General features: G+C 45.9%; 1 protein-coding gene across 4 annotated transcripts in view; it reads right to left on the reverse strand.

The window, feature by feature from the left end:
* The window catches only part of ptprt (protein tyrosine phosphatase receptor type T), a 540461-nt gene that overhangs the window by 59096 nt on the left and 466628 nt on the right, over positions 1 to 14737 (reverse strand). For all 4 annotated transcript variants that reach the window (XM_055652682.1, XM_055652681.1, XM_055652684.1 and 1 more), the window contains one exon: positions 12607 to 12791. In XM_055652682.1, the coding sequence (XP_055508657.1) occupies positions 12607 to 12791 (185 nt within the window). The remainder of the gene's footprint in view (positions 1 to 12606; positions 12792 to 14737) is intronic.

A 14737-nucleotide genomic window follows, 5' to 3' on the forward strand; every position in this document is an offset into this window, starting at 1 on the left:
TCTACTCCGCCTTTCAACCATGGCTGATCTATCTTTCCCTCCTAACCCCATTCTCCTGCCTTCTGCACATGACCCTTGACAGCCGTACTAATCAAGAATCTATCTCTCTGTCCTGTGTTAACTACTGCCAACTCAGCAGAGGGGGCTGTGGAGAAAGAAAATAAATCAATGGCCTTAGTTTATACAAAATGCTGGAGTAACTCAGCGGGACAGGCAGCATATCTGGAGAGAAGGAATGGGTGACGTTTTTGGACGAGACCCTTCTTCATACTCGACCCGAAACGTCACCCATTCCGTCACCCATTCAGCCTGTCCCGCTGAGTTACTCCAGCATTTTGTGTCTATCTTTGGTTTAAACAAGCGTCTGCGGTTCCTTCTTACACATTACGCCCTTAGTTTCTACCCTGACGAGAGGACATTTAGATTTATTCATTGGTCCACGGATGTCAACTGCCTGTACACATTTCTCCAAAGCCGAGACATTTCAGGATCTCATTCCATGTCCTGTAACATCGTTACACATTTTACAGCATTGCTACTGCTGGTTTACTTTTGTGTTCAGGAGCTTTGGCAGAATAAGAGATCCATTTGCGAACTTTAGTGGTTAATGGCCCTCAGGATTAGCATTCAAAGAGGCTTCTCATTTTAGCAAGTAATAGGTTTTAAATCGCTTTGCTTTGTTAAGTTCAGAGCCACAAACATTTTGTGGAGCAGATGATGCTTTTGAGGTGGGAATGAGACAAGAGACAAGAGACATTTATTGTCACATGTACCAATTAGTACAGTGAGATGTGTGGTCACCATGATGAATAGAAATTCTGAATCAATGTTATAAGATTGTTCTGAAAGACAAAATGGTTGGCCAGGTAGACTGAAACAAAGGACATAAGATGGCTGCTGACCAGGCTTGCTGGAACAGGCTGTTAGGAGGGAATACACAATGTCTTGCAGTACTGTGTAGTCATGAATAAAGGATCACAGGCCCAGTCTGACAAGATTGAGGAATACACAACCTTCCCCCCTAGCCAGAAAGACTAAGGGATGTACTGGTCTGAGATTATGTGTGGTTCCTCTTTCATCCCCTTATATGTACATACTTGGTTTCCTGTATTCTTCCAACGTGTTGGTTCTTTGATCGGGGGAATGTGGGAGGTGCTAAACGGTGGCATTAACATATAAAGAGCCTTGCAATTAAGGGCAGGCAGCTTGACTCTTTGCTAGGTTGTTAACCTGTGTGGAGACTCCTGCTCAATAAAACGTACGTTTAAAGCAACCCCGGTGCCTGGTCGATTATTGTTGAAACAACCGATGTGAGAGAGAAACGTGAATCAACAACCATACAGCCATACGAATAAAATAAAGAGCACAGAACACGATAGTCTTTAACACAGACATCCCCACACAGCGGAATCAAAGTTTCCCACTGAGAGGGAAGGCACCAAAGTTCAGTCCTCCTCCTGTGTTGTTCACCCGCGGGCGGTCGGGGACTTCCTGAGCCCCCCTTGTCGCCGCTACGGGCGGCCCGATGTACATGCCCTCTCGCCGGGATGATGGAACTCCGACGTCGGAATGGGAGAACATTCTCAGCAGCTTGGACCTCCGGATCGGCCACTTCCCACCGGAATGGATTGAACGGTGAGGTTCTGCATTGCTTTGGATTTGGGAAGACGGGTGGCACGGTGGCGCAGTGGTAGAGTGCTGCCTTATAGCGCCAGAGACCCGGGTTCAATCCTGACTACGGGTGCTGTCCGATATATGATATGATCTTTATACATGGTAGACCAAAATGCTGGAGAAACTCAGCGGGTGAGGCAGCATCTACAGAGTGAAGGAAGAGGTGACGTTTCGAGTCGAGACCCGACTCGAAACGTTGCCTTTTCCCTTCGCTCCATAGATGCTGCCTCACCCGCTGAGTTTCTCCAGCATTTTTGTCTACCCTCGAATTTTCCACCATCTGCAGTTCCTTCATAAACATTTGATCTATATACATGTGTATTTATGAGTATGTATATATATACACACCGTGAACATTTTCCTCCCTCTCATTTATTATAATGTTTACAGTGCACTATGTTTACATATTCTGTTGTGCTGCTGCTAGTCAGAATGTCCTTGTTCTATCTGGGACATACTGTATGACAATTTACATTTATACCAAGCCAATTAACCTACACACCCGTACGTCTTTGGAGTGTGGGAGGAAACCGAACATCTCTGAGAAAACCCACGCAGGCTTACGATGAGAACATCCAAACTCCATTCAAACAGCAACCGTAGTCACGATCAAGCCCGTAAAGCCGCAACTTTACCGCTGTGCCGCCAAGTGGAAAATTCTATGACATTTCTGGAAATTTGGAAACTTTGAGCTTTGCAGGAAGAGCATTTCCTCCAGCCAATGTCTGTGCCAAACAAGATGCCTGCTTGCACATAACTCATATCCCTCCATTCCCTGCATATCCAAAATTATTTTCAATGTCACTGTCGTATTGTGTCGATGATGTCATCTAATTTCCACCTCTCTTCATCCTTTGAACACGCTGAGGGAAGGGACTACCAACGTTACCACTGAACTAAACAAAATCCCATAGCTTTAGAATGGAGAATCCTGTAAACATAAAAGATTATTACCACTGGGATTGGGACGGAAACAATGGAATATAAATGCCATTCATGGTGCGAGTTCATTTCTTCTCCGTGGATGGCCACCTTGTCGTGGTGGAGAAGCTCGTGTGGTCCTGAGATCCTGAGAGCGATGCCGTCTGGAGCGATGCTCCTGGTAGGGCCACCCATGGCGGTAAGGATGAGGGGGAGGACTCTGACAAAGAGCGATCCAACCAAGACCTCAACGGTGGAACAGGTGGAGGACGATGGTTGACCTTAGTGGAGCGTCACAACGGCTGGGAAGGCGGATGAAGGCTGCAGCAGAAAAGGGTCTCCGGTCGTCTTGGACTCCATGCCACTGGATCCTGACCCAGATCTGTCAAAAACCGTGGGGTGGCTGTCTGTGCACCAGTCTCCCCACGTTAAACACAGTCACGCACAGGTGTCCTCCATGAGAGGACAGTCATACTCGTTTCGAGTGACCGCCGATGATGAGTTCATGGACCAGGCAGTGAAGAAAATTCTTCAGTCGGTTCCTCACGGATCACATCATAACATCTACAAAATCTTCCCTCTAACCTGCGGCATAACTGATCAAAGCATCACCACTGAACTGTAGTGCAGATGTTAAAAAGTAGATTTGGTCTTAATGAGGAGTAAATTGATTGAGCCGGCTATAACGATGTATATTGGAAGCAGGAGCGTATCATAAAAGACAAGTCACCATGACAACAGAAAACTCACAAAATTATCCCTTCAACTGCTAAATAATGTGCTCTATTGTATTGAAGTATGACAGATACTTGAAAAGGAAAAATAGAGTGAAAAACTGTCAATAATACTTGAAAATTCCCATTATATTGTTCAATCTTTCAGCTAGATAAGTTTATTGACGTCAAGAAATGTCTTCCGAGCAGCATCAATAGTTTTTTGTAATTTGATGGCATCAACTTCTTATTGTAAGATATTCATTTGTTATCAGAAGTTACATTTTTCATGATTCTTTTCTGAAGTTCTTTTCCACCCTGGACTTGGACTTGGACTTAGCCGAGTCAGCTGATTAAGGACCATGTCTAATTGCTGAACGCTTGTGTTGTGGAAGCATTGTCAGGTGTGTTGCTGCACCTCACACTGTGCTGTGACCACTCCATGGCATTGTACAGTTCATCTGATCTGATCAGGATGGCTCTTTGAAAATGGAAATCAATTGAAACCATTCATCGAGTCATTCAGTTGTTCAGCTCAGAAACTGTCCCGTCGGCACAACTTGTCCACACCGACCAAGATCAGAATAATACTCATAATCATAATTATAATTTATAAGCCAAGTGTGTTTTGCAACATATGAGGAATTTGGTTTGCCACACAGCCACACCACAAAGCAACAAGACACACAAGTCAAGTCATCACTTTTATTTCTATAGCACATTTAAAAAACAACTCTCGTTGGCCCAAGTGCTTTACATTGGTGGAGGTACTAACGTTATACAACAGTGGTTCATAGATTAAGTACAAACATCACTACATACATGTAGCCCTCACTCAAAGGACGTCAAGAAAGGCTTGAGAGTAAAGATGAGTTTTAAGTCTCGACTTAAAGGAGTTGATGGAGGGGACAGTTCTGATGGGAAGGGGGATGTTGTTCCACAGTCTAGGAGCTGCAACCGCAAAGGCGCGGTCGCCCCTGAGCTTATGCCTAGACCGCGGGATGTTCTGTAACCCCAAGTCGGCCGATCTGAGGGACCTGGAGGTGGTGTGGTGGGTGAGCAGACTTTTGATGTAGGTGGGGGCAAGCCCATTGAGGGCTTTGTAGACATAAAGGAGGATCTTGAAATTTATTTGGAACCGCACAGGGAGCCAGTGGAGAGAGGCCAGGATCGGGGTGATGTGGTCCCTTTTTCTGGTATCCTTGGTTCTGAAAACTACTGCTTACGTTTTTTTATCCCCAATGGCCCAATGAAACTCACTGGCCAGCACTGGCTACAACCTACGAGAACCTTTGACCTCCTGGCGACCCACTATGACCTCCTGGCGACCCACCAACGGCACGAGAATTCTCGCTACTCTCCATGGCGGCTTCATTCTAGTCGACCATAGAGAGGCCGCAACTAGTTCCCAGAATCCGCACGACCATTAAGGCGACTCCCCGGCAACCACCCAGCGAACATGTGGCAACCGCATAGTCTCCTGCAGTCGCCTAAAAAGTCACAAGGACAGGCACATTAACCTGCAAGGTACGAGCGTGCCTGATTTAATTTCAAGGCCTTTTTGTTCACTGACAAGATCTGAAGAAGGCAATTAGAGAAATGTGCTTGCTTGTCAGTGCAAATGAAAGCATAACAGCGACACATTCATCATAGAAGGAGCTCTTCTTAAAAAAGGATCTATTTGTTTAAAGCTCTTGCGTTTCATCTGAACACATCAGAGAAAGTCATCGTCCATTTAATATAGTGTGATCGCACGTTGCGAAGTTTAGTTGGTCATCTAACCTCCTGGCTGCTCTTGCCAAGGAGATCAATAGACTTTTGGAAATTTCACAAGAAATGCCAGTGAAATCATAGAAACGACCCCAGTGCAAGGCGGGAGTGATCTGCAGTTTCTCGGGTCTTCAGTCACGTGCTGAAGTTGGAGCTGCAGAGCCAGGTCGATTCCCATCAAAATCATTGCACATTTGGTCAAAAACAGCATAGAGGTGCTTTACATCCACAAAGAAATGCTTAAAGTCCTAACTAGGCGATTTTTTGGCGACTGCCGGCGTCAATGACTGAAGTATCAGGGTCGCCAAAAGATTTTGAACATTTCAAAATCCAGCGGCGACAAAACAAAATGTTGCGACACTTGCGACGCGGTGAATATTTCGGTGACCTGATACGTCAGTCAGTCAATGATGCCGGCAGTCACCGAAAACATCGCCAAGTGGGACAGGCCCTTAAAGATGATCAATGCTAATCCTGACTAGACCAGATTAAACCTGCTGACCACATTGAAGTAGTGAGCATCTGGTGGTAGGCAATGGGTGACATGTTAGGCCAGCAGCAACAGAGTACTGACTCCCACACAGCGGGGAGAGGGAACACGCTTTAGGTCATAAGGTCGTAAAGAATAGGAGTAGAATTAGGCCGTTCAGCCCATCAAGTCTACTCCGCTATTCAATTATGGCTGATCTATCTCTCCCTCCTAACCCCATTCTCCTGCCTTCTCCCTATAACCTCTGATACCCGTACAATTTAGGACCATCCGAAAGACACAAAGTGCTGGACTAACTCAGCTGGAGAACACGAATAGATGATATTTCGGGTGGGAATCTTTCTTCAGACCAATTGTAGCTACAGGGGGATGGCTGTACGCAAGGTGGGGGCGAGACATAGTCTGGCAAGTGATCATTGGATATAGTTGAACGACAGATGGCTGGACATAGAGTAGAGGTGAACAGACAAAAGGTTGTGAGATAATGAGATAAGGAGAAAAGATGCGCAAATTGAAGTCAGAGGTCATAAGGAACAGGAGTAGAATTAGGCCACTCGGCCCATCAAATGCAACCAGATCTGGGGATCCTTGTTCATCAGTCATTGAAAGTAAGCATGCAGGTACAGCAGGTAGTGAAGAAAGCAAATGGCATGTTGGGCTTTATAACACGAGGAGATGAGTATAGGACCAAAGAGTCCTTCTGCAGTTGTATAGGGCCCTGGTGAGACCACACCTGGATTATTGTGTGCAGTTTTGGCCTCCAAATTTGAGGAAGAACATTCTTGCTATTGAGGGAGTGCAGCGTAGGTTCACAAGGTTAATTCCCATGAAGGCGGAACTGTCATGTGTTAATAGAATGTAGCGACTGGGCTTGGATACTCTGGAATAAGAAGGACTTCATTGAAACATTATTAAGGGTTTGGACATGCTAGAGGCAGGAAACGATGTTGGGGGAGTCCAGAACCAGGGGACACAGTTTAAGAATAAGGGGTAAGTCATTTAGAACGGAGATGAGGAAAAACTTTGAATCTGTGGAATTCTCTGCCTCAGAAGCCAATTCTCTGGATGCTTTCAAGAGAGAGTTAGATAGAGCTCTTAAATATAGTGGAGCCAGGGGATATGGTGAGAAGGCAGGAACGGGGTACTGAATGTGGGTGATCAGCCATGATCACAGTGAATGGCGGTGCTGGATCGAAGGACTGAATAGCCTACCCCTGCACCTACTGTCTATTGCCACATCTGTCCCTCCTAACCCCATTCTCCTGCCTTCTCCCCACAACCTTTGACACACGTACTAATCAAGAATCTATCTATCTCTGCCTTAAAAATATCCACTGACTTGGCCTCCTCCCGCTCTGGGGAAGGAATATAGGTGGGAGGGGAGGGGAGGGGGACTCACTCAATTTGGCAAATTAGTTGACATGGACGTGTTGGGCGGAAGGGTTCGTTTCATTGCTTTCCCGCTCTGTGACTCGAAGATTCAACAATCTGCAATCGCTGCCCTTTGCTGCATCAAAGCTCACGGCTCGCAGAGATGTAACCGCATGTTGCTATTGGCCATAATCAGGTCCAGGCTCGGCTATGATGTCCTGCAACTTCAGCACCAATCTGTTCCCGTTCCCCTTGAAGGCCTCCCGTGCAGAATGGAGAAGAAAACCAAGGCCCCAGGCAGCATCCTGAAGAAGGGTCTTGACCCGAGACATCACCCATTCCAATCGGTAGTAGCCAGTGCCATCTTCTCTCCAGAGATGCTGCCGCCTGTCCCGCTGAGTTACTCCGGCACTTTGTATCCATCACCACTCTCCAATCTGCACTCGCTGTCTCTTAGTTCAGTGAATGTTCAGAGATTTCATTTTTATACGGCTCACAGGAGTCATGAGAAATGAGAATGATGCGTACGTTTTGGTATCTTTGTCAGTCTTGACCTAAGCCAGAGTTGTGCATCACACTCACAAACCCACCAAGGCAAAGCCAGATACAATTGCAATTGCTCACGGCTCCAGCTGGATTGTGTGAGCGATGCATTATGAAGTCATTATCTTTGTCCCTCTGCTTTAGTTTCCAGAGATAATATTGAAGACAATGAAGGGAAGATCGCCACTGGTGAGCTGAATCTATGTGGCTGCATAGCAACCGTCTCTGTTGCTATGCAAGGTCACAAATAGAAACTGATACTCAAAATATGACAAGTGTTTGACGGCTCTGGGCCTGTACTCGCTGGAGTTAGAAGAATGAAGAGTTAGATGGAGCTCTTGAAGACAGCGGAGTCAGGGGATATGGGGAGATGGCAGGAACGGGGTACTGATTGGGGACGATCAGCCATGATCACAATGAATGGCGGTGCTGGCTCGAAGGGCCCAATGGCCTACTCCTGCACCTATTGTCTATTGACCTCATTGAAACATACAGAATAGTAAAAGGCTTGGATAGAGTGGATGTGGAGAGGATGTTTTCACCAGTGGGACAGTCTAGGACTAGAGGTCAACGCCTCAAAATGAAAGGACATTTCTTTAGGAAGGAGAAAAGGAGGAATTTCTTTAGTCGGAGGGTGGTGGATCTGTGGAATTCTTTGCCACAGGTTGTGTAGGCCAAGTCAATGGATATTTTAAGAGATAGATAGATTCTTGATTAATACGGGTGCCAGGGGCAGGGGCTATGGAGAGAAGGCAGGAGAATGGGGTTAGGAGGGAGAGATAGATTAGCCATCTATGATAAACAACTAATTCCTGGGATCATTCTTGTGAACCTCCTCTGGACCCACTGCAGAGCCAGCACATCCTTCCTCAGATATGGTGCCCAAAATTGCTCACAATATTCCAAATGCGATGATGTGATTTATGTGAGCTATGTTGAGAAGTGTCTGTGTAGCTCGTGTATTTTTGTTGGAACTACACTAAAGCACCATCTCTCACCACCTTAAACCATGAATACATTTCATGCACCAAATTAGTTGCATTTTATCGTCCCTTTTGTGAGTAATGCAATAATCAATGTGTGCAATGCATGTTGCATGAACCAGCAATGTGATCTTGACCAGATCTGTGATGATCAGTCAATTAATAAAGCTGGGAAGTATGCAGAGAAGAGTTACAAGATGTTGCCAGGACTCGAGAGCCTGAGCTGTGGCGAGAGGTCGGGCAGGCTAGGACTTCATTCCTTATAAGACTTCGAGGGCCATGGACGGCACGATGGCGCAGCGGTAGAGTTGCTGCCTGTCCCGCTGAGTAACTCCACCATTTTGTGTCTATCTTTGGTTTAAACCAGCAGTTCCATCCTACCCCATACACTTTGATTCGTGGCTGGCATTTTAAACATAATTCCTACTGCCTTGCCTTCAGTAATATCACTTTCTGATGGCATGGATGAGAAGGGCCGAAGAGTCTGTTTCCAAGGTGTGAGACTCTCTGTTTACGTCATAAAAAAATGAACCGATTATTTTGCATTGTAATTGTGAAATTACCCCGTCAAATGAAGGTGGAATAGCTTTGGCAAAGGTTCCCTCCGGCTTTGACATACGCACAGAGCCTCATAATATCGCCCCACTCGGATAAATTATGTAAAGAATTAAGACAACAGGAAGCCTTTGTATGTGGAATAATGAGCAATTGGGCAGCGCAAATGTACACTCAATCCTGGCTCATTGTTTTAAAACTAAACCAATTGATACATCATCTGATGTATTGTAGCAGAGACAGGTAATGCAATGTCAGTGCTGATTCATTCTCATGTGCTGTCACTATTTAAGGAGTCAGAATTCTTGACAAATTACCACGTGAATACTTTGGAACAATCTTCTGGGATTTCCGACTGAATTGCCATCAACAGTGGCCATTTGCGCACACTGTTCAAACGTTGAAGCCATGTATTAATCTTTTAAAAGAAAACTCCAGAGTAATTTTAATGTAAATTGACTGATTACATTTTTCCACTGAGCCTGAAGAGCGGTGAATTGCTTTGGCACTGCAGTGCCAGGTTTTATTATCCCAAAAGCAGGCTTCAGTCGGGAACTGGGGACGTCAACTTATTCTTCAATGACAGAGAGCTGCAAATGACATTCATTGAATCACATTCACTTATAAACCGTGAGTTCATCTCCAGCAACTTGTGATTCTGTTTGGAAATATACTTAAACACAGGGTATGAAATATAACAGTGTTTGGAAGTACCTGCGTGAAAAAAGTTGCAGTGGCTCATTTTAAAATGAAGGATGTTAGCTCACCCACTCCGTGACACACACTGGTCAACCTGAGGAGCACCTTCAGCAACAGACTGGTTCCATCAAGATGCAGCACAGAACGCCACAGGAGATCCTTCTTCCCTGTGGCTATCAAACTGTACAACTCCTCCCCCTTCTGTCGTGGGGTAGACTGAGACGGACTCCTCTCCCCAATCTTTGCACAGCCCCAATCCTTTCCATTGGTCACTTTAATTTAATGTCTCATGTATCTTGTTGTGTTTTTATGACTGTTGGCAGATTTCAATTTCCCTCCTGGAATGAATAAAGTTCTATCGTATCATATCGTATCGTATCGTATCGTGTTGATTCAAAAGACAATAGGTGCAGGAGTAGGCCATTCGGCCCTTCGAGCCAGCACTGCCATTGAATGTGATCATGGCTGATCATCCACAATCAGTACCCCGTTCCTGCCTTCTCCCCATATCTCCTGACTTCGCTATCTTTAAGAGCCCTATCTAGCTCTCTCTTGAAAGCATCCAGAGAACCTGCCTCCACCTGAGGCAGAGAATTCCACAGGCTCGTAAGTCTTTAGTGTCTAACCAGTTACTGCATGTTATTAATCCTGAGGTATCGGCCAGTTAATGTTCTGGTAGAAGCGGTTATTATTTAGGTTATTAACTAAAAAGTCACAAATGCCACAGACATTAAGTCAGTTAGTCTTATGATTCATTGTGTCCAGTGCATTTGGTGTAGACGTTGAGTTGCCGGGATAAATATGATTCCGTGCAGTTGATATTTATGTCAGGTGATTATCCTACAAGCTGCTTATACTGTCTATGGGCCTGACCGCCTAACTTAGTTAATATATTTTATCTTTTAAGCTTTAGTCAACTTTTTGTATTAAAAATTTGAAGAGGCTAGTTTTAAACTTTTTACAGATGATATCCTGACATACATACATGTGTAATTTAGCCCAACAAATACCGTCGATATTAGTTACCCGTTGCCGCTATTCAAGAAACATTGCACATCCCTGTTAAACATGCAGCAGATGATGTTACCAACAGTAATATCGGGTTTCTGTCAGATTTAAGGCCATTATAGACTTTCTCCATCACCAGTACAACACGGTACGATACAACTTTATTCTCTCCTATCATATCGTGTCGTATTGGTGACGGGGCAAATCTTTACAGAACAGAGCTGAGGTGACACAAGTGGCCAACTGGCCCAGAAACTGCCCAAAGAGGACGGCACGATGGTGCAGTGGTTACAGCCGCTGCCTCACAGTGGCAGAACCCGGGTTCCATCCTAACCTCGGGTACTGTCTGTGTGGAGTTTGCACGTTCTCCCTGTGACCACATGGGTTTCCACTGGGTGCTCCGGTTTCCTCCCACATCCCAAAGACGTGCGAGATTGTCGAGTAGTCAACCTCTTTAAACTGAGAGTGGTGAATCGGTGGGATTCTCTGCCACAGAAGGTAGTTGAGGCCAGTTCATTGGCTATATTTAAGAGGGAGTTAGATGTGGCCCTTGTGGCTAAAGGGATCAGGGGGTATGGAGAGAAGGCAGCTACAGGATACTGAGTTGGATGATCAGCCATGATCATATTGAATGGCGGTGTAGGCTCGAAGGGCCGAATGGCCTCTACTCCTGCACCTATTGTCTATGTTTCTAACACAGGGGGCAAGGAGTGGACGGGAAAATGGGATAACGTGGAACTAGTGTGAATGAACGATTGCTGGTCGGCATGGACTCAGTGGCCCCAGGGACTATTTCCATGCTGTACCTTTCAATCAATTAATCGCCAATTGATCAATCAATCAATCAATGAATCGACCCATCCACCCATCTTCCCATCAATCAATCCATATTATATGTGATCTGCAGGCTTTGATTCTTTCACCAGTCACGTTCTCCTGTACAGGTTGTGATTTCTGGGTGTGATTTGTGAGTTCATACCCACCCTGATGCAATCAGAACATAGCAAATGCAATTCACTTATAAAGGTGGCCCTGTGAGAAATATCACAGCGAGCTCTGATTTCATCAGTTTCTTCACATCTGTCCTTCAAGGCAAATCAAAACTGAAAGCCTCACACACATTCCACATCTGTCTCGTTTTCATCCTGTCTCGGAGGAGTTTACGCCATTCCGATTATAACTTGTGGATCTTTCATTTTAGGAATGCGCGCTTCACACATTGCGGAAGGAACTCTGATGAATACGAAGACAGACACAAAAAGCTGGAGTAACTCAGCGGGCCAGGCAGCATCTCTGGAGAGAAGGAATGGGTGACGTTTCGGGTCGAGAACCTTCTTCAGACTGAGAGTCAGGGGAGCGGGAAACGAGAGATACAAGACAAATGAATGGAGGATATGCAAAAAAATCAAGGAAAGGTGGAGCCCACAATGGTGCATTGTTGGTTGTGGGGAAGGTGATAACGAATTATGCAGACAGTGAAAGTCAACAGTGAAACTAGTATGATGACTAGGGTGGGGGTGGGGGAGGGACAGAGAGAGAGGGGTTGCAAAGGTGACAGAGAAATCAATATTCATACCGCTGTGGTACAACTCCTCCCCTTTCTGTCGTGGGACAGACTGACCCGCCCCCCACTCTCCCCCCCTCCCCAATCGTTGCTCATCTCCAATCCTTTCCACTTTAATGTCATGCTTCATGTAATTTGTGTTTCCGTGACTGTTGCAGACCAATTTCCCTCCTGGGATAAATAAAGTTCTATTGTATCGTATGCATCGCTCCAGTTACTGAGTTACTCCAGCTCTTTGCGTCTGTCATCAGTTTAAACCAGCCCCTGCAGTTCCTCCCAACACACGTTGTCCGCTGAACACGAGTGTGAACTGACCTCATATTCTTCTTTAAAGCCGTAACCTTTGCCACACTTCATCTGCGTGATGTGCTGCAGCAGGTCGGCCACCCGGATGGCCGGTTGGAGCTGTCCAGCCTGATAGGACATCTCCACGGGCTCGCAGTTCCTGTACGAGTGTGTTTGCACAACTCGTGTCGGCTGAATCTCTTCACGGTTGCTGCCTGCAGAAAGAAAACACCTGGTCGTTAGAAACCACAGTCCAAAGTCAAAGTCAATTCTATTCGCCACATGCATATGAAGGTGCAGTGAAATGAATTTGCCAGCAGCGATACATTTAAAAAGAACACACAATACACGATAAGATTAAACACAAACATCCACCACAACATTCCTAACTGTGGTCAAAGGCAACAAAGTTCAGCCAGTCCTCCTTTGTTCATCCGTGGTTGGGGTCATGAACCCTCCGTAGTTGCTGCTACGGATGGCCCGATGTACAGGCCCTCTCGTCGGGATGATTCAAACTCCGACGTCGGGACGGTGAAACACACTCTGCGGGTTGGAGGTCCCGAATCGGCGCTTTCTTACCGGAGACTGCGGTCCAACCTCCAAAGTTCAGGCCACAACCATCGTTAGTCTTGCATTTCTCACCCACCATCCTCATCTTTGGACACCCCGTGCGTAGGGGAGAGGGTAGGGGGCCGGAGATGTCCTGGTTGGGTTGCTCCTGGGCCTGGCCAAGCTGGCCATCCGCGAGTCACCGCGCCAGGCGGTAGAGAGCTCTGCCTGCCTGCCCCTTTACCAGGGTTGTATCCACGCCCGGGTGGGGTTAGAGAGGGACTACACGCTGTCCACGGGCACCCTGGGGGGTTTCAGTGACCTCTGGGCACCGCGGGGGGGTGGGTGTGAGGCATCCTCAATAAGGATGGGGAATTAGTAATTTAAGAATATTTGTACTATTTGTTTGTTTTGAATAAATTCGTATTGTAAATAGACAATAGGTGCAGGAGTAGGCCATTCGGCCCTTTGAACCAGTACCGCCATTCAATATGATCATGGCTGATCATCCACAATCAGTACCCCATTCCTGCCTTATCCCCATATCCCCTGATTCCGCTATCTTTAAGAGCCCTATCTAACTCTCTCTTGAAAGTATCCAGAGAACCGGCCTCCTCCGCCTTCTGAGGCAGAGAATTCCACAGACTCACAACTCTCTGTGTGAAAAAGTGTTTCCTCATCTACGTTCTAAATTCTTAAACTGTGGCCCCTAGCTCTGGACTCCCCCTGCATTGGGCACATGTTTCGTGCCTCTAGCGTGTCCAAACCCTTAAGGGGCTGTCCCACTTGGACAACCCAATTGGCGAGTTTACAAGAGTTTGGAAAAATGACGTGTTGAAGACCTCCTTCGATCTCCTTCGACCTCCCTGCGACTATATTGAAGACTATCTATGACTACCTTTGACTACCCTCGATTACCTACGACTAACATGCCGACCTACTTCGACTAAACCTACAAACGAGTAAAACAAATATTGATTTTTTCTATGGCAACCTTTTTTTACTCAAGGGCATTTTTTAACATATTGAAAAAAATGCTGCGACCTAGCTGAGGCCTCAAGTACGTGGAGACCACTCTCGAGCATGAAGGAGAGTTGCAAAGACCTCCTATGACCTCGTGTCGACCATGCTGTGGGTATGAGTCGAGGGCAAACTCGCCAGAACTCGCGGATTAGGTCACCCAAGTGGGACCAGATTATTTTAATAATCTCATATATCTCAGTAAACTCTCCTCTTATCCTTCTAAACTCCAGAGTGTACAAGCCCAGCTGCTCCATTCTATCAACATATGACCATCCCGGGATTTAACCTGGTGAACCTAAGCTGTACTCCCTCATAACATTGTAAATAGTATTGTAAATACGTGAATAAATCTATTTTTGGTAAAACATAACAAACAAAGCCCCAGAAGTCGGGTTTCAACGATTTTTGTCAAGTTCCGTTCTATCTTTTACATAGAATGTTCACACAGACCTGCACAACACACACACATACCCGTTTGCATACATTTTCACATAGATTTGCAGCTAGTTTCATTTAGTTATTATTGTGCTCTACACCGAGATATGGTAAGAAGCTTTCTTTTTCATGCTTGATTAATACAGCATGGAAA

The sequence above is a fragment of the Leucoraja erinacea genome, chromosome 21 (assembly GCF_028641065.1).
Source record: "Leucoraja erinacea ecotype New England chromosome 21, Leri_hhj_1, whole genome shotgun sequence".
Classification (NCBI taxonomy): Eukaryota; Metazoa; Chordata; class Chondrichthyes; order Rajiformes; family Rajidae; genus Leucoraja; species Leucoraja erinaceus.